The sequence below is a fragment of the Microcebus murinus genome, chromosome 15 (genome assembly GCF_040939455.1).
Source record: "Microcebus murinus isolate Inina chromosome 15, M.murinus_Inina_mat1.0, whole genome shotgun sequence".
Classification (NCBI taxonomy): domain Eukaryota; kingdom Metazoa; phylum Chordata; class Mammalia; order Primates; family Cheirogaleidae; genus Microcebus; species Microcebus murinus.
In genome coordinates, this window is record NC_134118.1 from 54,889,047 (window position 1) to 54,915,034 (window position 25,988).

At 34.5% G+C, this 25,988-nt stretch overlaps 1 protein-coding gene across 11 annotated transcripts in view; it reads right to left on the reverse strand.

The window, feature by feature from the left end:
• The window catches only part of ABHD18 (abhydrolase domain containing 18), a 44,937-nt gene that overhangs the window by 4,963 nt on the left and 13,986 nt on the right, over positions 1 to 25,988 (reverse strand). For 2 of the 11 annotated variants that reach the window (XM_076010623.1, XM_076010628.1), the window contains 8 exons: positions 14,887 to 14,965; positions 14,693 to 14,779; positions 12,733 to 12,758; positions 10,129 to 10,267; positions 8,115 to 8,204; positions 7,315 to 7,416; positions 2,401 to 2,773; positions 1,793 to 1,955 (listed from right to left, as the gene is read on the reverse strand). In XM_076010623.1, the coding sequence (XP_075866738.1) occupies positions 1,793 to 1,955; positions 2,401 to 2,773; positions 7,315 to 7,416; positions 8,115 to 8,204; positions 10,129 to 10,267; positions 12,733 to 12,758; positions 14,693 to 14,779; positions 14,887 to 14,965 (1,059 nt within the window). The other 9 variants (XM_076010627.1, XM_076010626.1, XM_076010624.1 and 6 more) reach the window with 8 other exon arrangements.

The window sequence follows — 25,988 nt, forward strand, 5'->3', positions numbered from 1 at the left end:
AGAGGGAGAGAGGACCTTGGGATGTTTGCCCACTGGATGATTTTTTTTTCTTCAGAATTAGTTCTGGGCACTTGCTCTGGTAGAATGAATCTGAATTTGTTTTATTAATACTTCTGATGCCTAAGGTTGCAATTTGGGCTTGTGTACATGGTATGAGGAAGATTAAAAAAGGTATACATATGCCTTTTTAATCATTTGAATAGTCTCTTATTCATTTGTATTATCAATTAACTAAATAACACAACATTGGAGCTTATAAAGGAGTGGCTTCTTTTACATTTAATAAGTGAAAAGACTGAATCTTTATTCCAATGTCATCTAAACTCTGTTAAGTTTTGAAGCGACTGGTGGAGAGTAGGAGAGGCCAAATAGCTTAGTAGTAAACTCCACTGAGGAAGTTACTTAATCTTTTTGTTCCATTTAAGCTGAATAAAGGGGATACATGAAGCTATTGCCCTAGTATCTAGCACACAGTAATAGTTAACTTTATCTCTTTCTCAAATGAAGCTTTCATATTAGCACTTTTGACTTTTTACATCTAACTTTGATTATGGCTATTCTTCCTAACCCCTCTTAGCTATACTTCCATCTAGATATACAAAAGAGCAAAAGAAATTTGATACTGACTTACTAATACAAGCATGTGGATCCTCTGCATTCACATATATAACAAAACTTTAGACTCTTCTTAAGCAACTCTAGCAACCCTACGTATTTTTTTGTTTGTTTTAGTTTTGCTGTGCCAGAGAGTCACTGAGTATCAGATAGTCTGTTCACTTACCAACTAATAGGGACTCAAATGTTGAATGAATATTTTTTAAAAGATCGTACTATAAAAGGAAAGGTTTACCAAATCCTTCAAGATATAACAGACTTGAAGAATTAATCTGTATCTCAAAAAAGTGACATTTATAAGTTGAACTAAATAACCAACAACATGCAAAGGATTTTTTATGTTAACAAAAGCAAAAACATGTCAAACATATATCACAACTCTCCTATTATATAGTTATCCAGTCGGCAGTTTTTAAACTATTATATTTAGGGCACTGATCTAAGCATTTATGCGAACTCATATATTTAACCTTTAATGGTAAATATATTCCAATGATACAATTTACCATCAAATTTGTATAGAAGTAGAAATAATGCAGAATATCAGAAAAGTGGAGTTACAGCTTAAAAGTTTTTATAAGTTCTAACTAAAATAGTGGCATCATATAAGGTTGCTAACAAAACTACTTAAAGTTCAATATTCACTTGCTAACTAAAGAACTGTAAGAATATTCCATAGATGCTAAGGCCATTAAGAGAGAATATCAGAGTAGAGTGAAAAAATTGTTGATGAACCAAAGCAACTCTTACAAACTGTGATATTCTTCCCCACACCCTAAAATACCGGGCCATTAATATTTCAAGAGGGTAAAACCACATGATAAAGCATACCTATGATATGTTACAACCCTTGCTCTCTAGAAGAAAAAGAAAATAAATGCCAGTGGTGTGTTCCTCTTTTATTTTAGTGTTTTCTTTGTTAAAACCCACTGTTAATATTAAAAAGCTGCTTTAAAATCAAATGTCTATAAAGAAAAAAAAAAAAAGAAAGACGACAAGATAGGAAAGAAGGAAAAGTACCCCAATGTGAGATTTGTGAGAATCAAGGAAGAAATAAGAGGACTAAAACATACAATATAAATACCACCTAATCTTTTATATTTGTTGAGGCAACAAAATACCACCCCCCAAAAAAAAACAAACAATAAATAAACAACTGTTAGACCAATCATCTTACCTGAAGAGTCCTTGCTTAAAAAGATAAGCACTAATATGACCCCCTTCTAGATATCGGATTTCACAGCCAGGCCAAATTTCTTGTAGACTTCTAACTCCTGTTCGTGGAATATAGGCATCTTCTTTGGCTTGAACCACTATTATGAGGCTTGGGTCAACTGGAACTAGGTATAGGATTTTTAAAAATTCAGCATAGACACACTTAAAAAGCTCTAAGATTTTCATATAAATACTATCCATCATATTAGAAAATAAAATACACCACACAATACAGTAAGTGAAATATTCATCAAACTAAAACTCTTGGCTTAAATTGAAAATCAATTATAATATGCCATATTACCATGTTATTCATCTCCTATACAATGAGATAAATAGTCTAAAGAAGATACAAAATCCAATGTATTTTTTAATGAATAAGATCTTAGATTTTCATATGATAAATATGATACATGTAAGTAACCAACTTATTTTGGCAAATACATTTTGGAGCCAACAAAAAAATATATCCTTTATCCTTGAAAATATGATATTTTACAAAGCATCCTTAAAAATATTTTATAAATATTTACATATCAAATATTCTCAATTTCATATAAAAATAAGTACCTGAGAAATTTGCTACATGAGTACATTCATCCATGACTCCTTTCATAAATATTAAAGATTCTTTCTGAAGATTGTTTCTTCTTTGTTCTTTACTGAGTAGGTGGTATGACTGAGAGCTGCAACTTGTATAACTACTTTTGTTGGTTGAAAGTGTTTGATTGAAGCACTCCTTCTTAGAGGCATCTTGTAATAAGAGTCTTTCTGATGTGGCACTGATAGATGTTTTACTAGAATTCTGGCACTCAGCAGGTTTTTGGGACACAACTTGGTCATCTAAATTTAAAGTTCTAGAAACCAGATTAAGGTTAGTTAGCTTGTCTGCACTGCTAGGGAAGTGTTTCACGAACTCTTGTCCCATTTTGAAAGAATCTGCCTGAATATATGAAAGAAAAGAAAGCATCATTTAGTATAAAATAGGGTTTTATTTAATAACCTTGTTAAAGAGAAGAGATAAATGTCCATCAATGGAGAAACAAAGTGTGGTATATACAAACAATAGAACATTCAGCCTTAAGGAATAAAATTCTGACACATGCTACAACATGAATGAACACTGAATACATTATACTAAGTGAATAATCAAAACACAAAAGACCAAATATTGTATGAGGTACCCACAATAGTAAAAGTCATAGAGATGGAAAGAGAATGGTAGTTGCCATGGGCTGGAAGAAGGAATGAGGGAGTTTTAGTCAATAGATGGAGTTTCAGTTTGGGAAGATAAAGTTCTGGAAATGGATGGTGGTGATGATTGTGCAACAATGTGAATTTACTTAATACCACTGACTTGTATACTTAAAAATGGCTAAATAGTAAATTTTATATTGTACATATTTACCACAATTTAAAAAAACAAAAAAAGTCAAAATTTAAGATACGTGACATACTTTATTGCTAAATGTTTCCTACTAAATGGTAAAGGGTATCATTTAGTCTGCATCATGTTTTTATTGCCAGTTTCAAAATCCATGATCTGCCTTAAACTTTGAACTTTCAAGTCTTATGACTGTATCCTGGAAGTAATGTAAATTCAAGCACAAGAGGACACCAGCCACCCAAATCCCTTTCTCAAATTGAACTAACAAGAATTAAAAATTATCAAGGAAAAAGGCCGGACACAGTGGTTCATGCCTATAATCTCAGCATTTTGGGAGGCCAAGGTGGGGGAGAATTGCTTGAGGCCAGGAGTTCAAGCCCAGCTTGGGCAACATAGCAAGACCTCATCTCTACAAAAAATAAATATATTTTTACTAAGAATTTTGGTAAAGAAAAAAAAAAAAAATAAGAAAAAAAAAATAAATATAAAAAAATTAGCTAAGTGTAGTGGTGCACGACTATAGTCCTAGCTACTTCAGAGGTTGAGGTTGGAGGACCACTTGAGTCCAGGATTTCAAAGTTACAGTGAACTATGATTGTAGCACTACATTCTAGCCTGGGCAACAGAGCAAGACCCCATCTCTTAAAAAAAAAAAAAAAAAACAAGGAAAAAATATTGCCAACAGAAGAAAAAAATGACACCTTGAGAAAATATATTTACAACTCTATGACAAATAGCTAGTCACTTTAAGAGCTGGAATTGTATAATTTTTTAAAAGCCCAAACCCCTAGAAATGAGCAAAGGATATACACATAAAAGTTATAGAAAATGAAATACAAATTGCTTTTACTGATAAAAACATGTTCAATTTCACTGATAAGTAAATTAAATTAATTCTATACCATTTTCTACTATCAGTTGATCAAAAAAAAAAAAAATAACCCAACCTTGATAACACATTGAATTTGTGAACTTACAGAGAAACAGACAACTTCCTGCTAGTAGTATAAATTGATACAATTAGAATTAGGCAAAATCTAACCACATTACAAATGACTTTTGACTCAGCAATAATATTTCTAGGAATTTACACTTGTGCGATGATGAATGCACAAAGTGGCTCATTGCAGCACTGTTTATTAATAGTAAAAATGAGAAACAATATAAACATCTATCAACAGGGTACTGGCTAATAAATTATTATTCACTATATATCTATCTCTCTATATATCTTTTTATACTTTTTTTTTTATTTCAGCATATTTATGGGGGTACAAACATTAAGGTTACATACATTGCCCTTGTCTCCCCTCCCCCCTATCTTTTTATACTTTTTGATGCTTAAACTATATGATCATATAGTATATTTTAAAAATTAAAGAATTAAAAATTGGTTGAAGGCAAGGAAAAAAATACTCAACAACCTGGTTACCAGAACAAATCACTAAATCTATCCAGACCACAGAAATATAAAAGAGAAAAGAACTTTAGTAACAATTGGAACTGTAAGGATCAAAGGGTCTTAGTAGTCTTTAGAGTGGTCCACCAACAAATTTAACTTCTTCTGATTGGGAAAACACAAAGAATAAGGAAGTCATCTTGACATTTATTGAATATTCTTTACTATGAACTGGTTCTGAGTCAAGAAGCACTTGGTAAGACCACTGTTACGGTTTGAATGTGTCTTCCAAAGTTCATGTGTTAGAAATTTATTCCCCAATGAAACAGTATTGAGAAATGGGACCTTTAAGAGTTGATTCGGTCATAAGGGTGGCTCCTCATGAATAGATTATTACCCTTGTTGTGGGAGTGGTTTAGTTATCAGAGTAGGTTCCTGATAAAAAGAATGAGTTCAGCTCCCATCCTCCTCGCCCACTCTCTTTTGATTTGTTTTTTTTTTTTAGTAGAGATGGGGTCTTACTCTTGCTCAGGCTGGTATTGAACTCCTGAGCTCAAGCAATCTTCCCACCTCAGCCTCCCAAAATGCTAGGAGTACAGGTGTGAGCCATTGCACCCGGCCTCTTTATCTCTTTTGTATGCACATATGCATTCTCTCATGAGATGAGATATTCCCCAGATTTGAGTCCCTCCACCTTGGACTTCCCAGCCTCTATAACTTTGAGCCATATAAATCTCTGTTCTTATAAATTAGGCAGTTTCAGGTATTCTGTTATAGCAGCACAAAATGGAATACAACTACATTCCATTTCAAACAACCAAAATTTATGAACTTCCTTTAAAAAATACATCTATGTTTTCTCATAAGCTTTCAGATATAGATATCTTTCTGTTTATATATATATATAGTGGAACACAGGTGCTAACTAGCAGGTAAAGCTATTTTGTAATAAGGTTCTTAGGCAATTAACTAACTACCCTTTGAGGTTATACAAGATAGACCTACTTTACAAGAGTGAGGTTTATAGTCATGTAATTATAAATAAAAAGTCTTCATTGATAGTAGAAAGATTCCTTTTCTTTCTGAGGTTTCTTGAGGTCTCAGTATCTTTCAAAGTACAATACTTTTTAATTTATGTAAAGAATTGGTCACCTTTGAAAAATAATAAGGGAACAAATTCATTATCCTGACAACTGGTAAATTAGGGGAAGAATCAAAAAGTATTCAAGGCTGGATGCAGTGCCTCACGCCTGTAATCCTAGGACTCTGAGGGGCTGAGGCGGAGGACTGCTTGAGCTCTGGAGTTCAGAGACCAGCCTGAGCAAGAGCAAGACTGCTCTACTAACAATGGAAAAAATTATTGGGCGTGGTGGCGTGGTAGTAGTTCCAGTTATTAGGGAGGCTGAGGCAGGAGGATTGCTTAAGCCCAGGAGTTTGAGGTTGCTGTGAGCTAGGCTGACACCACAGTACTCTAGCCTGGGCGATAGAGCGAGACTCTGCCTTAAGGGAAAAAAAAAAAAAAATATATATATATATATACACACACACACACATACATATATACACACATACACACACATACACACATATAAACATATATATAAGTATTCAAACTAATAAATGAAAAATAAATAATATAATTAGAATATTAGCATTTTGAAACCCTCCATGAATTAACAGATATAACCATTAAGCATCAGTGGAAGCTTACTTCACAAGAAAAGAGACAATCAAACATTATGTATCTCCTATAATCTTGAGAAAGTAATCAAAACTGAGTTTAATCAAGCCTTTAAATCCAGCTGCCAATTTGCAGGCAATGTAGAGTAATATGCTGAATATAATCAGAAAAATCTAGATTCTGAGAAACTCTACAGGTCAAAATAACCTAAGTTCTTTGAGAAAAAGGAAAAGAAAGGGATGGAAGGGAACTTACAGATTAAAAGACACATCAAATAAAAGAACTATAAGGTCTAGGGATATACATTTGGACAATAAGATTATTTTAAAGACAGAAGGAAGTAATTACTGGAAAAATCAGGATAATTATTAATAGTAATTAATAAGAGGAGATAAAAAAAAGAGGAAAGCCTTATCATTAGGACACATGGAAGGGGTTTTAGGGTTGGGTGGTCAAGTTCTATTTTTGACCTAGGAGTAGTTACCAGTGTGTTTGCTTTTTTTTTTTTTTTTTTTTTGAGACTGAGTCTTGTTTTTTCACCTTGGCTGAAGTACAGTGGTGTCAGCCTAGCTCACTGCAATCTCAAACTCCTGGGTTCAAGTGATCCTCTTGCTTCGGCCTCTTAAGTAGCTGGGACTACAGGCATGTACCACCACACCCAGCTATTTTTTTTTTCTTTCTATTTTTAGGAGAGACGGGGTCTTGCTCTTGCTTAGGGTGGTCTTGAACTCTTTACCTCAGGCTATCATCTCGCCTTGCCCTCCCAGAGTGCTAGGATTATGAGTATGAGCCACCATGCCCAGCCAATGTTTGGCCTTTAATAAATGTATTAATAGTAAACCATATATTTCCTTTGCATTATTTTCATATTTGTGTTTTATTTTAAAATGAGTTTTTAAAAGTAAAATATGATGTGTACAACTATATTTTTAAAAATTTGCTATTCTCTTTAAAAATCTGAATTTAAATATACAATCAATTTTTTCCCCAATGTTATGTGGAAATTAAAATACTTACTCCACAGTATTCAAGCATGTGAATAATTTCTTCTTCATAAACTGTTTGGGTATAATATTGCTTTTCCAGCTCCCTCCAATTAATTGATTTACTCAATACACCCTGAAATAATAAACTAAATTAAGATCAAATCATACCATAAAGTTATTTTACTCAATATGTTTATTATTATTGCTGTGTACAAAAGAGTTAACATAGCAGGCTTGAGAATGCCTATCCTTAAGCCTGCTTGTAGGGTCGGCCCTTGACTAGAGTCTGGGAACCTGATCAGTAAACAGTTCTTTGTACTGATATAAAATTTTCCCTAAATTATAAGAGTGGGTCACTGTGCCTATACTGTTTTACACTGTTTGTACATTCTGCTGAACACTTGCTTTCCTTCTGGAATTTTGGTACATGCTAGGCAGATGGTGTCTAAGTTACTGACCTCTAATAAAAACCCTGGGTTCTAGGCTTAGGGGAGCTTCACTGATGAACAGCACTTTGCATTTACTGTTACAACTTATTGCTGGAGGAATTAAACATGAACTGTCACACTCCATTAGGAGAGGACTCTTGGAAACTTGATCCTGGTTTCCTCTGGACTTTGCCTTGTGTGCTTTGTCTTTCTATTGTTTATGTTGTATCCTTTTGCTATAGTTAAGTCTTAGTCATGAGTACAACTATATGGTAAGTTCTATAATTCCTTCTAATGAATCAGCAAACCTGCAGGTGGTTTTTGGGGACTCCCCAAAAAATTACCTTCAATTAATATATATAAATAAATATAGTTATCTAAATATTCATTGCAATTAAATTACCGTAGTGAAGACCCCAGATGCGGTAGACCAAGAGAGACACGGAATCAATGGCATGGGCTTAGGCCAGTTGGATACTGCTAAGGAAGCCATCTGTAATATGATAATATGATTTAGACAGCTTATGTTTAAAGTTTCCATTAATTAAAATGAAAAATATTTAATAGTAAGAAGTACTTTGTGTAGTAAGTATTAACAGTTGGTCAGATAAGACAAACACAAAGTTTGTAAACATTTGTGAAAATGTCCAGCAACCTCCTTAAACTTTAAAATCATAAATTCAACTATGACATACAGTTTCCCCCTTAGAAAGCAATAAAGTATAATAGAAAATTTTAAGTATCCTCAAGACTGTTCACTAAATATAGAGCAAACATGCTGAGATGCAGAGGCTGGGCAGCAGGCTAAGCACACTTATGAATTAAGTGACTTGTTTATAAACATCAAAATCACAACTATAAAACCTTTCAGGCTGAGTATGCTAAGAATTTGGTGAGATGTAAAGCAAGATTATATAACAGATATTAAAATAATATGATATTTGTGTTTAGAGAAGGGAAAAGTTACTTTTGGCTGGAGGAATCAGAGAAGGAAGGCTTCATGAAATAGCTGAGTCTTTTAAGAGGAATGAAAGATGAGGGCCTTTTCTTCCATATGAAGAAACTAGTATGATCAAAGGCAAGATGGTGAGAAAGGATCTGGTAGGGAAACAACCAATATACTTAACTTTGGCTGATTAATAGGCTGATGTGGCCAGTGGGGTAAGGGAGATAGGTAGGGCTAGAAATCTTGATCATGATCAGATTAGAGATCCCTTTGTTCTGTAGATAATGGGGAATTAGTGAAAAGGTCTGAGCAAAAGAGTAGCATTGTCAAAGAAGTGATGCAAAGAAACTAACATGATAGCAGTTTACAGAATTGATTAAAAGTAGGTGAAATCTGAAGTTGGAAGACCAGTTAATAGGCAGTAATCCAGGTGAAGGTTATCAGGACCTGGCCTAGGTAATAACAATGGAAATATTAATACAGCTAGGTAGGAAGATAAATCCTTTTCTACCCTCAGTTTTGCTGTCTGGTAGTTGTTTTGAATTTGAGTAAGTTTCTGGACTTAATTTTATAATTCAAACGACCTATAGAAAACTCCATATATTTTTTACAAAATGCACTGAGTGACTAATACATGCCAGGTGATGATCCATAGCATATTTCCTAGCCTTCAGTATACCAACTGCTTCATGTAGAAAACAGACTGAGACTGCTAAACAAGTCATTACAGTACAGTGAAAAGTACTAATGAGAGTTGAAAGAGTCTGGAGGTAAGGCTGGGAGTCTGATGGAGCTTCTCATAGGAAGTAAACTCTACATGGCTCTAAGCTAGAACTGGAAGGGTAAGCTGCTATTCTGCTAGGTAAAAGGGAATAAAGGGGCACTACAGGGACGCTAGTATGTGGCACAGCTAGAGCCCAATGTAAAAGCAAGCTTTGGGCAGGTTTTGAGCAGAGAGAGCAGAGATCAAATTTAGAAACATCACTGCAGTTATGGTGTAGAGGAAAAATGGTCAAGAAAAAGATTAAGGAGAGAAAAGACTACAGACACAGAAAGCAAGTAGGAATCTGTTTTAGTAAACTCTACAAGGCACACAAAAAAAGCAAAATAGGTTGGGGATAGAGATATGGTAAGTATTTTCCAATTCAGTGATCTCAACCAACTTAACAGCAAAATTGGGTATTTATACTTGGGACTTGAAAAGTTAAATTTTATAATCAACTTTTAATAAAATTTAAATCAAATACATGAGATGTAACTGTGGAGTAGTACAATGTCTACATAAATCACACAAAAAAACTAACATCATTACTTCATAACTGGAATGGTAGTTCAGAATCTGTTTCTGCTTCCAACTTTTACTGATACTAAAAATAATTCTATGCCCAAAGTGAATTTTTAAAATACCCAGATTCCCTAGATCTTATAAACACAATCATCATTAAATATAAGTAGAAATAAAAGGGCTTACATGTCCTCCCATGGATATTCCAGTCATTCCTAGAGGTCCATAACCCTCTCTCTCTAGCCAGTGCAAGAGAGTTGCAGATTCTAAAACAAGAGCTCCTCCCATCACAAAAAGGTCAGACACGTTTTTTAAGCTGGACCTTCTAGCCTCATAAAACAAAATAGAAAATTATTTTATGTATTTACATTTTAACATATGCAAATGAGCTGCCAGACTTTGTTTCTCTTTTAAAGGACCAGACAGCTGAGTAAAACAATGGAATAAATTAAGGAATGACAGTACTGCTAACATTGTTCTACATATTAATCACCTAAAACTTAAAAAAAAAGCATATCTGCTCTGTAGCATATAATCTTTACTGAAATCATTAGACATATAATCTTTACTGAAATTATTAAAATAGAATTTACAACATAACTTTTTTTTTTGAGACACAGTCTCACTCTGTTGCTCTGAATAGAGTGCCATGGCGTCAGCCTAGCTCACAGCAACCTCAAACTCCTAGGCTCAAGCTATCCTCCTGCCTCAGCCTCCCAAGTAGCTGAGACTACAGGCACACACCAAGATACCCAGCTAATTTTTGTATTTTTAGTAGAGATGGGGTCTCGTTTTTGCTCAGGCTGGTCTCGAACTCCTGAGCTCAAGCAATCCTCCCACCTCAGCCTCCCAGAGTACTAGGATTACAAGCATGGCAACTGCGCCCAGCCTCAAGCGTAACTTTTAAAAAACAGCAATGGAAAAGAATTAACCCTATGCTTGGCTCATGTATTATTGAAATCTTAAATATGTTGCTTATTTTCACAAAATACACAATTTATGAATATATAATAAAATATTGGAAAAATAAGTTTTTACAAGTATACATTCAACTGGAATTTTCTGTTTTTAGAGACTGATTTTACATGTAAGTATATTTCCTTGTAAGAAGTACTTAAATACATCTTTTAGATCCCAGAATCATTCTTATATAGTGATTAAAAATACTTTAATGTTAAAGTGACCAGATTAGAATCTATTTTTCAAAATTTAACTTGTATTAAGACATACATAACTGGCTACTGGATGAAACCTTGTCAAAGTGTACAAAAATTCATTTTACCAATGATTTACTGTATGCCTATGTATAATAATTATGTGCAAAGAACTAGGTACCATTAAGGAGTGCCAAGTGTGAAAAACAAAACCCTGGCCCCCAAAGAGCTTATGCATGCTGTTCCACCAAGTTCTCTCAAAGCTCTAAGTCCAGAAGAGCAGGGTCTTTATGGAAACTATGCTGTCCTTCATCCAAACACATCACAGTCATACTTCATTAGAAAAGTGCCCATTTATGCTTATCTTTGTTTCATATACTCAAGCCAACTTTCCATTTATGACTACCTTATTCCCCCAATTATTTATTTTAGCCTGGTGTGGAAGTCCTGAATTTTCAGGTCCACCCATCTAGTACTGCTCTCCCCTCCTTGTGCTTACACCGGGCTTTTCATTTACTATTGCTTCTCTGTGGCTGATCTTCCTCTAGGTCATCACTTGAGTGGCTCTTTCTCACCATATCATATCCTCATATATAATACTGCTCCTTACACTACACTCACTATAATTCTTTATTCCATTGCCCTGCTTTATTTCCCTCATGGCATTGATAAATATCTGAAATCATCTTTTTTTAAAAAAAGTTTTTCTTTATTTTAATAATTTTATTTTTTCTATTTTTTTTCATAGGACACTGACAAGTCTTACTTCAAATGAAATCATCTTATTCATTTTTATCTATCTCTCATACTAGAATATGAGCTTTATAAGAGGATATTATCTTATTATTGCTCTATTCCCAATGTCTAGGGTCAAATATTTATTGAATGAACCACAGCAAACACAGTATAGATTATGGAAATACAAAACATCACTTTCAAAGTTCATCATTTTAAAAGACTGAGAAGAAAAAGTTTATCTCCAGTCAGGTACAGTGGCTCATGCCCATAATCCCAGGTATTTGGGAGGCTGAGGTGGCAGGATCACTTGAGCCACTTGGGTCCAAAACCAGCCTGGGCAACACAGCAAGATCTTATCTCTTACTTAGCCAGGCATGGTGGTGCTCACTTATAGTTCCAGCTACTCAGGAGGCCAAGGCAGGAGGATTGCTTAAGGCTAGGAGTGCAAGGCTGCAGTGAGGCATGATTGAACCACTGCACTCCAGCCTGGGCAGCGTGACACCATCTCTTAAAAAAAAAAAAGAAAGAAAAGAAAGTTTATCTTCAGATTTTCTATACTATGTATTGTAAGAATAAAAAGCATAGTGTATAACTACACAAAGTAGTTTCCTTTAAAAAGGAAAAAGTTTTATCATTTCTTCAGTGACAGTTTCACAAATAAAACCTATCTTAAGTCAGCCTATTAAAATTTCTTATTGTATCTCCTTATCAAACATTAAAATGCAAACATCTTAAAATAAATATTAGAGTCAACATTTACACTACAATTTTATAATATAATTTCCCCCCTAAAATACTTGGATATTAAACTTAGAAATGGTAAACTGCAGGCTACCAAAAATTTTAATACTGATGATCTGGTATAAAGACTGTAAAAATGAAGGTGATATATACTTACACTTGATCCTTGGGTTTTCTGCAGCCATTTAAGAATGTGGGTCAAAGAGAAAGTATTAAAATAATTAAATAATTTTTGTCTCAGAACACAATAATTTAAGAAAAATATTTACATTTTAACACAATACTGAAATAACTACCTTCTAGTTATTTCAGATAGACTGTTTAGAAGTTTTCAAGTTTTTGAACCTAATTTTTCTTTTTTTTTTCCATTTTAAGTGGGCTCAAGTGACTAATTTTTCTTTTAAACATAGCTTTATTGAGATACATACCATATAATTAACCCAGTAAAATGTACAAATTAATGTTTTCAGTGTATTCACAGGGTTATGCAATCCTCAACTTAAATTTAAAATGAAATTTATTGACTTGGTTGTTTTCATTTATATAATGATGTTTATTATAAAAAATACAAGAAAGCATACTGAAGAAAAACTACTTTATCTTCAGACAACCATATTAACATTTTGGTATATCTCTTTCTAGTATTTTTCTTTATGCATTTTTTTGTTTTATTTAAATTGCCTGTTTTTAGGTTTTTTGCATACCTGTGACATACCACAGAGTTTTATATCCTTTTAATACTTTTCCCACATTATGTTACTTTTTATTTTTTTATTTATTTATTTTTTTTTTTTTGAGACAGAGTCTCACTTTGTTGCCTAGGCTAGAGTGAGTGCCGTGGCGTCAGCCTAGCTCACAGCAACCTCAGACTCCTGGGCTCAAGCGATCCTTCTGTCTCAGCCTCCCGAGTAGCTGGGACTACAGGCATGCGCCACCATGCCCGGCTAATTTTTTTCTATATATATTAGTTGGCCAATTAGTTTCTTTCTATTTATAGTAGAGACGGGGTCTCGCTCTTGCTCAGGCTGGTTTTGAACTCCCGACCTCGAGCAATCCGCCCGCCTCGGCCTCCCAGAGAGCTAGGATTACAGGCGTGAGCCACCGCGCCCGGCCTATGTTACTTTTTAATAACAACTAACAGTTAAAACTTACTGAATGCTTATTATTTCCCAGTACTGTTTTGGACAGTATCAAGTATTTAATACTCTCAATAACCTAAGAGATTATTCCCATTTACCAATGAGAAAATTAAGGTACTAAAAGGTTAAGTAACAGATCCAATATCACAAAGGTAGTAAGTGGTAGAGAAATAAATGTAACACAATGAAATGCATAAAATTCCAATATTGTGAACCACTTTTACCTAACCATTTCTCTATGGTCGACATTTAGCTACTTCTAATACTTTACTATGATAAATAAAACTATATATATTTTTTCTATAATTTTCTTTTTTATTAGTATTTTAGCCTTAGAATAAATTTCCCAGAATCAAAATCACTGTCAAGGGATGTGAGATGTTTCAAGGTTCTTGATGCACCTGGTAAAAATGTTTTCTCAAAGGATTGAACTGATTTTCAGTCATCAGTAATGAGAATGTCCATTTCACAGTAGCCTCACCAGTACTATAGGGTTTTTTCCAATCTTTGGGAATTATTGCTTTAAGTTAACATTTCTTTTATTACCAGCAATGTTGAACATTTCTTTATATCTGTGCATTAGTTTCATTTCTTCTTCTGTGAATAGTCTGATGTCATCTTGAAAATTAAGTTAAGAACTGTTCTAAACCTCAGCTGATACTGTAAATGCATTTAAAACATAAATGTTTCCTTAATAGCAAACATTTGGCTTATTAATATTAAAATCTACCATTAAGTCTCACAAGAAATAGACGTACAATTTATATTTTATAGTACAATCGAAGTATAATCCTTATATTAGCTTTTAAAAGGCATGAAACAATCTTTCAAAATTCTTTTTCATTGTTGCTTCTTAAATATTTTCTGAACTGATGACTACATTTAATTGGTTTAGGTAAATTGGTTACTATCTATTATTCCTTTTGATGACTATATAAATAAACAAGATAAATGATTTCTTAGGTATCCCAAAAGGATATAATAAGGGTTTTCTAATAATAAAGAAGCCATTCGGGCTTCTTTAATCATAGGACGGGCCATTAGTGTTCGTCGCCTCCAGTAATGCTAAGGAAAGAAAAGATGACATACTTAAAGAATATAATAACCACATCTGTTAAGGAGAATATATTAACAAAATATATAGAGATTAAGGCATTACAATAAAGTCTTACATGATCTCCTGTTCCAGCAAGATGAATGCAGACAGGTCTATATTTGCTGTTCCATTCTTTAGGCACAATAAATTGGAACCTATTTTTAAAAAACATATCAGTAAAATTCTCTTTAAAAGGCTTTCAACATAAACTTTCAATTCTTAAAAATTTATAATTAAAATATTTGGGGAAAAATATTCAGAATTTTGACATTCAAATTTTAAGTGACTAAACAAATATTGTCTAAAAGCTACCAAGATATTCTAAATTTGCTTTCTGTTAGGATATTAAAATATTCAATGCAACATAAATGCAAATTTAATGTGATTATTCTTTTGGGGTTTTTATTTGTTTGTTTAAAGACAGAGTCTTGCTCTATTGTCTAGGGTGGAGTACAGTGGTATGAACATAGCTCACTGCAACCTTGAACTCCTGTTCTCAAGCAATCCTCCCACCTCAACCTCCCAAAGTGATGGGATTGAGGCATGAGCCACCTCACCCAGCTCAGATTTATTACTTTAACCATTTTTAAGAGTGTAATTCAGTAGCATTATTAAGTACAATTACATTATTGTGCAACCATCACTACCATTCATTTTCAGATGTTTTCATCTACCCAAACTCATTTACTTCTCTTTAAAATTTCCATAACAGTTGATATTTTAGAATTACTGTCATAGTAAAATATTGTACTCTGGCAAGGTTTGACCTCAGGTGGCTATATTCTCAGACAACATAAAACCTTAATTCTGAGCTTACTTTACTTGAACAGGGTAATATCACTAGTTATTTATTGTTAATAGATTGTTAAATAGAACATAGACAGAAATATTTAGGATGGTTCAATGATTATTTCTGTTTTGTGCTCTTATGAATTCTTAATTTTCAATCTCATAATCAGAACTATCAATGTTAACTTAACTACCAATGTTAACCTCTTCATTTTGCATTCTAAGCACTGTCCTGCTTCCTGATATTCTAAAGATGTGGGGGAAATGAAAACATTTAAGAATTTCTTTTGCCAGGCACAGTGGCTCATGCCTATAATCCCAGTATTTTGGGAGGCTGAAATGGAAGGATCACTTGAGGCTAGGAGTTCGAGACCAGTCTGTACAAAAGCAAGATCCCATCTCTACAAAAAGTAGAAAAAAAATTAGCCAGGCATGGTGGCACATGCTTGTAGTCCTAGCTACTCGGGAAGCTGAAGCAGGAGGATCACTTGAACCCAGGAGTTCAAGGCTGCAGTGAGCTATGATGAGGCCACTGTACTCTAGCCTGGGTGACAAAGCGAGACCCTGTCTCAAAAAAAAAAAAAGAAAAAAAAAGAAAGAAAGAGAAAGGGGAGAGAGAGAGAGAGAGAGAGAGAGAGAGAGAGAGAGAGAGAGAGAGAGAGAGAGAGAGAGAGAGAGAGAGAGAGAGAGAAAATGAAAAGAAAATTTTCAGTAGAAACCTGGACATCTCTACATCTCTGCTATTATTTTTAATTTCCTTTTGTCCCATAGCAATGTAAGCTACTTCATTATGAAATGTCCTCCTTTATCAATTCTGATAATCCTTTGTCAAACCTTATTATGATTAATGCTTGCATGATATATCTTTTTCTAACCTTCAATTTTTAATCTATCTAAAAAATGTATTTTTTTTTTTTTTTGAGACAGAGTCTCACTCTGTTGCCCAGGCTAGAGTGCCATGGTGTCAGCCTAGCTCACAGCAACCTCAAACTCCTGGGCTCAAGCAATCATTCTGCCTCAGCCTCCCAAGTAGCTGGGACTACAGGCATGTGCCACCATGCCCGGCTAATTTTTTTTTTCTATATATTTTTTGGTTGTCCAATTAATTTATTTCTATTTTTAGTACAGACAGGGTCTTACTTTCACTCAGGCTAGTTTCCAACTCCTGACCTTGAACGATCCTCCTGCCTCGGCCTCCCAGAGTGCAAGGATTACAGGCGTGAGCCACTGCGCCCAGCCCAAAAATGTATTTGTTGTATACAGTATACATTGAGCGTATTGTGTTAATCCAGACTATCTTTTAATTGGAGTGTTTAGTTAATTTACATTTAATGTAATTATTAACATGACTAGATTTAAATCTATGATGTTGCCATTTTCTTTCTATTTGTCCTGTTCTTTATTCCTTTTTAAATTCTTTCCTACCTTCTTATGGATTAATTGGGGGTTTTTTTCCCTTCTATTTTATCTCTTATTAGCTATACTTCTTCTCTCTTTTTCTCTCCGGTAGTTGCTCTAGGGTTTACAATGTGCATATTAACAGAACCTGTATATTTGCATTGATTATTATAATGACAATATATTATTTTATGATTTTAAAACAATTAAAATGAATTAAAAATTGAATGAAGTAAAAAATGTGTTGTCACTGTTTTGTTTTGAAATAGAGTAAAAAATCCTATTTTTTCCCCAAATCAGTAACTCACTTTCACCTATGAGCCTCTTTCATTTTAAGCCATAATGGGAACTAAGCTACAGAAGTCTACTTTCAAATGTAGATGTTATATTCATGTTTTTTAAATATATACATTTAAATGAGACTGCATATATCAAGAAACTCCTTCAACTTTCAATAATAAATCAATGAACAGCTGTGCTAATTGTTCCCAAAATTGCTTTGCTTTGAATCTAGAATCTAAAAGCCCAATATTTCATCCCAATAATCATTTAAAAGATTTTAAAAGTTCCTAAGTATGCAAAGTACCACAGTGGCAAACTGAGTTAAAGGCAAACTACAGAATGAGTCATTTCATATAACTTAGAATATAACATTTATAGGTTATTGGGATAAAATGTGTTTTTTTTTTTTTTTTTTTTGAGACATAGTCTCCTTCTGTTGCCCCAGGTAGAGTGCTGTGGTGTTAGCCTAGCTCACAGCAACCTCAAACTCCTGGGCTCAAGTGATCCTCCTGCCTCAGCCTTCTTGAGTAGCTAAGATTACAGGTGCACACCACCACACCTAGCTAATTTTTCTACTTTTAGTAGAGACGGGGTCTGGCTTTTGCTCAGGTTGGTCTCAAACTCCTGAGTTAAAGCAATCCTTCCGCCTCGGCCTCCCAGAGTGCTAGGATTACAAGTGTGAGCCAGTGCATCAGGCCCACACGTATTTCTATAAATGGAGTAAAATTTCATGAAAACCATGTGCATTTTATTTGAAAGTATACATTGAGTACCGTATCTCTACATTTTTGAGAAAGCTAAAGCCAATTATGTAAAAAATATTTTTGACCTCACACTGAAAAACATGAAATCATTATAGAAGACTTATAAACTATTCCTGTAAGAATATTAATATTTCACCAGAAGGTAAATATTAAATTTTCCATAACTTTAATTGGAATTCAATCTTTGGTAAATTTTAATACTAAATTATGCCATGTTAGTGTAAAATTATTGAAAGTTGCTCCAATTAATGCTATGTTTTGAAATATTATAGTTTAATTACGTTAAGTGAAATGAGCCAAGCACAGAAAGACAAATTTCACATGTTTTCACTCATATTTGGGAGCTAGATATTAAAAACAATTGATCTCATGGAGACAGAGAGTAGAATGACATCTACCAGAGGCTGGGAAGGATACCAGGGAAAATGGGATAAAGTGGGGATGGTTAATGGTTGCAAAGATATAGTTAGATAGAATGAACAATATTTGATATCACAACAAAGTATTAGGTTACTAAGTATGGACTGTCTGATTTCCTTAAGTACTAAGTCTGACAGTTGATATGTCTGACATTTCACTTTGACACTTTTTTTTTATTATTATTGTGAAAGTACATTCTCATTCTTCCAAATGCATGTTTTGATTTGTTGTTAGCTTTCAATTTTTTTTTTTTTTTTTAGTAATTTTTCTGAAACTATGGGTAAGTCAGAAATTTGTGTTGTTTTTTAAGATGAGTTCCTTCATGGAACCAATGCAGTGCAAACAGCTCAAAATATCAAAAAAGTGTTTGGGAAGGATGTGGCTAATGAACGCATAATATAGCCATTGTTTGAGAAGTTCCATTCTAGTGATTTTAATTTTGAAAATGAATCATATAGGTGACCTGAGAACAAGGTGGATAATAAGCTGAAAGCTGTAAGGGAGGTGAATCCATCTCAACCTATGTGTGAATTAGCAGCAAGGTTTGACATTACTATTCCAACAATATTGGACCATTTTAAACAAATCAGCAAGGTAAAGAAGTTGGATAGATGGATACCACATGAATTAAACGAGCATCAGATGAGAAATCATCTCAAAGCTTGCCTTTCTTTGCTGTCATGACATAAAGGCAAACCATTTCTACACCATATTATGTGTGATGAAATATGGATTCTTTTTGGCAACTGCAAGCATTTGGCACAATGGTTGGATAAACATGAAGTGCCAAAACACAGTCCAAAACTGAATATTCATCAAAAAAAGCTAATGGTGTCTGTTCGGTGGTCCAGTGCTGGTATTATCCGATAGAGCTTCATGAAACTTGGTCAAGTGATTACAGTGGATATCTACTACAATCAATGGGATGAAATGATGAGAATGCTTGCGATTAAGCAGCCAAGATTGGTTAATAGAGACAGGCCAATCTTCTTACAAGACCACATGTAAAAAATAACACTGCTAAACTACAGAAGCTGGACTTGGAAATTCTGTCATCTACCATATTCACCAGACCCTACACCAACTGACTACCACTTCTTCCAGGCTTTGGACCACTTCTTTTGAGATACAGTCTCACTTTGTTGCCCCAGCTAGAGTGAGTGCCGTGGCATCAGCCTGCTCACAGCAACCTCAAACTCCTGGGCTCAAGCAATCCTGTCTCAGTCCCTCCTGGGACTATAGGCATGCACCACCATGCCCGGCTAATTTATTCTATATATATTAGTTGGCCAATTAATTTCTTTCTATTTATGGTAGAGGCGGGGTCTTGCTCTTGCTCAAGCTGGTTTCAAACTCCTGACCTCGAGCAATCCGTCCCCCTCGGCCTCCCAGAGTGCTAGGATTACAGGCGTGAGCCACCGCGCCCGGCCCTGGATCACTTCTTGCAAGGAAAAATATTCAATTCTCAACTAGCTGTGGAAAATGCCTTTCGAGAGTTCATCACCTCTTACTCTTCAGGCTTCTTCGCTGCTGGTATAAGCAAGCTACCATTAAGATGGCAAAACTGTGTCGAGAGTTTAGGCACGAACTTTGATTAATTATACCACTTCTTGTTTGAGATATGATAAACTACACTTTTGATTTGAAATTGGACATTTCATATTTAATGATATAATACCCATAATCAATAATGAGTTAGGGTATACTTTAAAATAACTGAGAGTGGAACTGGAATATTCCTAATACAAAGAAATGATAAATATCTGAGGTGATGGATACCCCAGTTACCCTGGTTTGAATAATTCACATTGTATGTCAGTATCAAAACATCACATGTACCCTGTAAAGTACGCAAGATACACAAGTAGTATGTACCCATAATTTAAAATGTATGTATTTTTTTCAGAATATTACAGGGGTAAAAATGTTTTGGTTACATGGACTGCTTTTGTACTATTGTTAAATAAAAAATAAAATTAAAATATATATTAGGCCGGGCGCTGTGGCTCACGCCTGTAATCCTAGCTCTTGGGAGGCCGAGGCGGGCGGATTGCTCAAGGTCAGGAGTTCGAAACCAGCCTGAGCAAGAGCGAGACCCCGTCTCTACTATAAATAGAAAGAAATTAATTGGCCAACTGATATATATATAAAAAATTAGCCGGGCATGGTGGCACATGCCTGTAGTCCCAGCTACCCGGGAGGCTGAGGCAGAAGGATCACTCGAGCCCAGGAGTTTGAGGTTGCTGTGAGCTAGGCTGACGCCACGGCACTCACTCTAGCCTGGGCAACAAAGCGAGACTCTGTCTCAAAAAAAAAAAAAAATATATATATATATTATAATTTGGAATTTTGACATAAGTACATTTCCAATATGGGATTCCGCAAGATACATGACAATTTACAACTTCACATTACATAGGGAAATCCAGAGTCTGTGGTCTTTCTACCCTGTCACTATAGACAGATATTAAGCAGTCTTAAAACATTAAGGAAAAAGAATACTTGAGTTCCCTTATGTCATTTGTCTAGTATATTTTTTCTACCTCAATAAAAACAGGAACTGTGAAAAAGAACCAGAATCATGAGCAACCAACCAAATGACAATAGGACAAATAGGTTTCTCCTTGTGAATTAATCTAAACTTAATATAGCATTATTAACACTTTCTTATTTATACTTATATGACAATGTGATCAAAAGTTTAAAAATCTGTGCAAATTTTTTTCTTTTGTTATTTTTCCTTGTCTCCTGTGGTCTTGTCTGATGTGCAAATCCTATAAACTCAGAAACTCTACATGTAGTAACTTATGGCAAGAGAATACTCAGAGAAGTAGGCAAAGAGAAGTATACAAGGATGCTCATTGTGATGTTGTTTATAATAATGAAAACCAATGCAATTTAAATGCCAACCATAAGGAATTAGTAAATTATGGTAGAGCCACGGTATGGAATATAAGCAACATTAACATGATGATAGACGGCATATCACTGATTATTTAGGTCAAAAGAGAATAAACACAGTTTTATGTGCATACATAGAAAAAAGACTAGAAGAATATACAGAAAATAGCAGTTATCCCTCCTTGCAATAATTTTTTTCTTCTTTTTTTATTTGTACATTCTCATATTTTAATGCAATGAGATAAACTGCTGTCCAAAAATAGGGGGTAAGGAAGAAAAAAACGGGTATCAAGGTACATCACTTGGGAGTTTATAGTATTCCATCAAAATAAATTATGCAGTAAAAATATGCTACTGCAGAGATAGGAAGTCACCTGTTTCCCCATTTGTTAGTTGGAAAGAGTCCTTCCTCAATTCCCAATAGATATTAAGTAGTATTTCTTTTTTTTTTTTTTTTTTTTTGAGACAGAGTCTCACTTTGTTGCCCAGGCTAGAGTGAGTGCCGTGGCGTCAGCCTAGCTCACAGCAACCTCAAACTCCTGGCTCAAGCAATCCTCCTGCCTCAGCCTCCCAAGTAGCTGGGACTACAGGCATGCGCCACCATGCCCGGCTAATTTTTTGTATATATATTAGTTGGCCAATTAATTTCTTTCTATTTGTAGTAGAGACGGGGTCTCGCTCTTGCTCAGGCTGGTTTCGAACTCCTGACCTCGAGCAATCCGCCCGCCTCGGCCTCCCAGAGAGCTAGGATTACAGGCGTGAGCCACCGCGCCCGGCCAAGTAGTATTTCTTTTTTTTTTTTTGAGACAGAGTCTCACTTTGTTGCCCAGGCTAGAGTGAGTGCCGTGGTGTCAGCCTAGCTCACAGCAACCTCAAACTCCTGGGCTCAAGCGATCCTGGTGCCTCAGCCTCTCGAGTAGCTGGGACTACAGGCATGTGCCACCATGCCCGGCTAATTTTTTGGATATACATTAGTTGGCCAATTAATTTCTTTCTATTTATAGTAGAGACGGGGGTCTCGCTCTTGCTCAGGTTGGTTTCGAACTCCTGAACTCAAACGATCCGCCCGCCTCGGCCTTCCAGAGAGCTAGGATTACAGGCATGAGCCACCGCGCCCAGCCTTAAGTAGTATTTCTTAGTCTGAGGCAAAGCACACAATTTTTCTCCTTTGTTTATGCTTATAAGCCTTTGTAACTTTCCAGATAAGGTAGAAAATCTACAAGAAGGGGACACAATTCCAAGGAGTGAACTGATGTCATCTAGAAACCCCCAATTTCTTTTCCTTCCACATCCTTTGGCCTACGGCTAAAGAGCTTTTAATTCTTTTATAAAGTATAAGTAAGACAAAGCACATTTAAAAGAGCTACACATTTATTTAATGCTTTCTATATTCCCTGCACACAATTTTCATTCATTCCATTTATTCCTTTTAACAACCCTGTGAGATAAGTGTTCTTAGTTCTACTTTATAAAGCCTGTTTCAGAGATTAAGTAACTGACCAAAGGTCATTAGGTGAATAAGTAGTGGAGCCAGGGTTCAATCCCCAATCTGTTTAATTCCAAAGTTGTGGTTCTTTCCACTACACGATACTAGCCTTTTATTTTGAAGTTATCAACAGAAAAACAAATTTTAAATAATACATTAAGGATAATGAAATAATAGACAGCTGACTATAATAGTTAAAAATTAGGTCTATCAAATTCCTTTCTGTTAGTTCACACTTTATAGGTTCATTTATAGGTTCTGAATGTATTGGAATTCAGGATTCCAATGTGCTCACATAAAAGTTTAAGTATGTTTTCGTTACAGAATACTCTCTTCTTGATTAAAGAATTTTTCACACACACATATAGGTATCACTGCTATTTTATCATTGCTACTGGAAAAGAAAGTCTTAAAAGGAGAAACCACTTACCAGATGCAGCAAATGGTTTATTATAAACAATGAAAAGAAAAAAGTAAAGTATCTTGTTCCTTTTTAAATACAATTAGGTAAAAAAATAAAACAGAAAACCCTGGAAAGACCTAACTTAAACACTGATTTAGAATTAAAAAGATTGGGCTAAAACTAACCCCTGTACTATCTGTGATGAACATTTCAACAAAGCAAATTAATGGTATAAAGAAGATCCAAAAAGCCACGTTTCAACTATTGTATAACTACCTACCTAAGAACTTCGGGTATTTTACATTATCTATAATTCACAAACTGATATGCTAATTACAAATCATCCTGAAGAGATTTACTTTCCAAAACTATGTAGTCTGACTAGTCTGAGTTACTACACATTCTTTAGTTTCTTCAATTAAAAATATCTAGGCCTGGCGCAGTGGCTCAGGCCTATAACTCTGGGAGGCCGAGGGGGGCGGATCACTTGAGCTCAGGAGTTGGAGACCAGCCTGAGCAAGAAGAGCGAGACCCCATCTCTATTATAAATAGAAAGAAATTAGCCAAACAACTAAAAAAAAAAAAAATTAGCGGGGCACGGTGGCGTGTGCCTGTAGTCTCAGCTACTTGGGAGGCTGAGGCAAGAGGATTGCTTGAGCCCAGGTGTTTGAGGTTGCTGTGAGCTAGGCTGATGCCCATGGCACTCTATCCTGGGCAACAGAGCGAGACTCTGTCGTCAACAACAACAACAAAATATATATATATATATCTTTTTCTTCCTATTACAAAAGCAACACACGTACATTTTAAAATTTTTAAACTGAAATTTTAGAAGCCAAAAATCTCTTCACTCAGAGATATATATGACTGGCACATTCATATATATCCTTTGGAAACTTTTCTGTGTGATTCTATGTGTGCATCTTAAACTTTCACATATTGTGACCATATTTCCATGTCAATAACAGTATCCACAGTATGGATAATGAATGAATCCCTTATTGTTGAACATTTAGGCATTATCCATTTTTTGCAACAATATATAGTGCTTCAATGAACATCCTTGTACATATACCACTTTTATCTTTAGAAGAATTAAAATATCTTCTAATTCATCCTTTTCAGTAATTTAGACCTGCCTTGTTATTCCTGAGTAATCTGAAATAACATGGTGTTGAACATGATATTATAATTTTAATGAACATAAATGACTAAATAGTTTAACTTTCTGGACAAAAATTCTTACCTTGCAATAACAGATTCAATTGGCATGATACCAGGCACATAATGGGCCATGGGGGAAACAAAGTGTCCATCTAGGATCTTACAGTCTGACTGCTCTTCAATCTAAAAGAAAATCAAAACTAAGATGTATGCAGGTAGACTAAGATACCTTGGTCTATCATGCATGTTTTTCTAATAAAAAGTTCTATTCAATTAAATACTTTTTTTCAGTGACTACTAATGTATCCTTTTTGTGCCCACTCAAACCCCACCACCAGCGCTTTTTAAAAACATAGTTCCAATGCTGGGCACAGTGGCTCTTGCCTGTAATTGTAGCACTCTGAGAGGCCGAAGCAGGAGAGCTTGAACTCAGGAGTTTGAGACCAGCCTGAGCAAGAACAAGAGCAAGACCTTGTCTCCATTTAAAAAAAAAAAAAGGTAAAGAAAAAAACACAGTTCCTACCCACACATGTTTCTTTTCTTTCGATATCCTTTACCACAATTTAGTTGGGAAAATAAACTCTAAATAAATCTCATTCATACATTGATTGACATGCAACAACTCAAATACTAGCTAAGAGAATAACATTCAACAATGTAAAAATAATCATAAGAATGATTTGCTATAACTAAGTAAGAATTGACATCATATATGTTACAGTGGTTCAGTATTAGGCAATCTATTGATGAAATCAATCACATCAACATAGTAAGAAAAAAAGTGATTTCTACATTTATATAATAAAAAAAAGGCATTTGCTAACATTTAACATTATACTTATTTTTCCCTCAAATAATTATTTCTGGAAAAAAATCTGTTTTAGGCCAATAGTCAAAATTAAAGTAATAGTAAATTACCGAATATTTTCATTAAAATCAGAAACATAAAACTGTATCTGTGGCTGCTGTATACATCTAGCTTTTTTTAAAAAAACACAGATTCTAGCCAGTTGTGCAAATGTCATTTATTAAATAATCCACATATTTTTGCAACTGACTTAAAATACTACTTGATCATATACTAAATTTCCATAAACTTCTGTAAGTTATTTTTAATCCCTTATTAGGTCTTATTAGTCTATCTTTTATTTCTGTGCCAATATCACGCTGTGGTGATAACGGCAGCTTTGTAATACTCATTGATATATGAATGACCTATCTTTCCTTATCACTCTTCCTTTTCAGAGTATTCCTCATCTGATTGTTCTCTCATATATTTTCCTCAAATAATTTTAGGATGCTTTTATGGATCTAAGTTCTAAATCAAATACATTAATTGGAATTTTATTGCATTTTAAGAAATGCTTAAGGAGCATTAATAATGCTTCAGATTTTTCAAGTTTTAATCCAAAAGTCTTTCCAGTTTAGTCTTTTTTATGCCTATTAGTATAGGTTTAAAGTTTTCTTATATATTTTAGAAGAATAAGTTATTTGATAAAGGAGAAGCACAAGCTAATAAATTATTATTTAATAAAGGAGGAAGAACAAACTAATGTGGAAGAGAATAATAA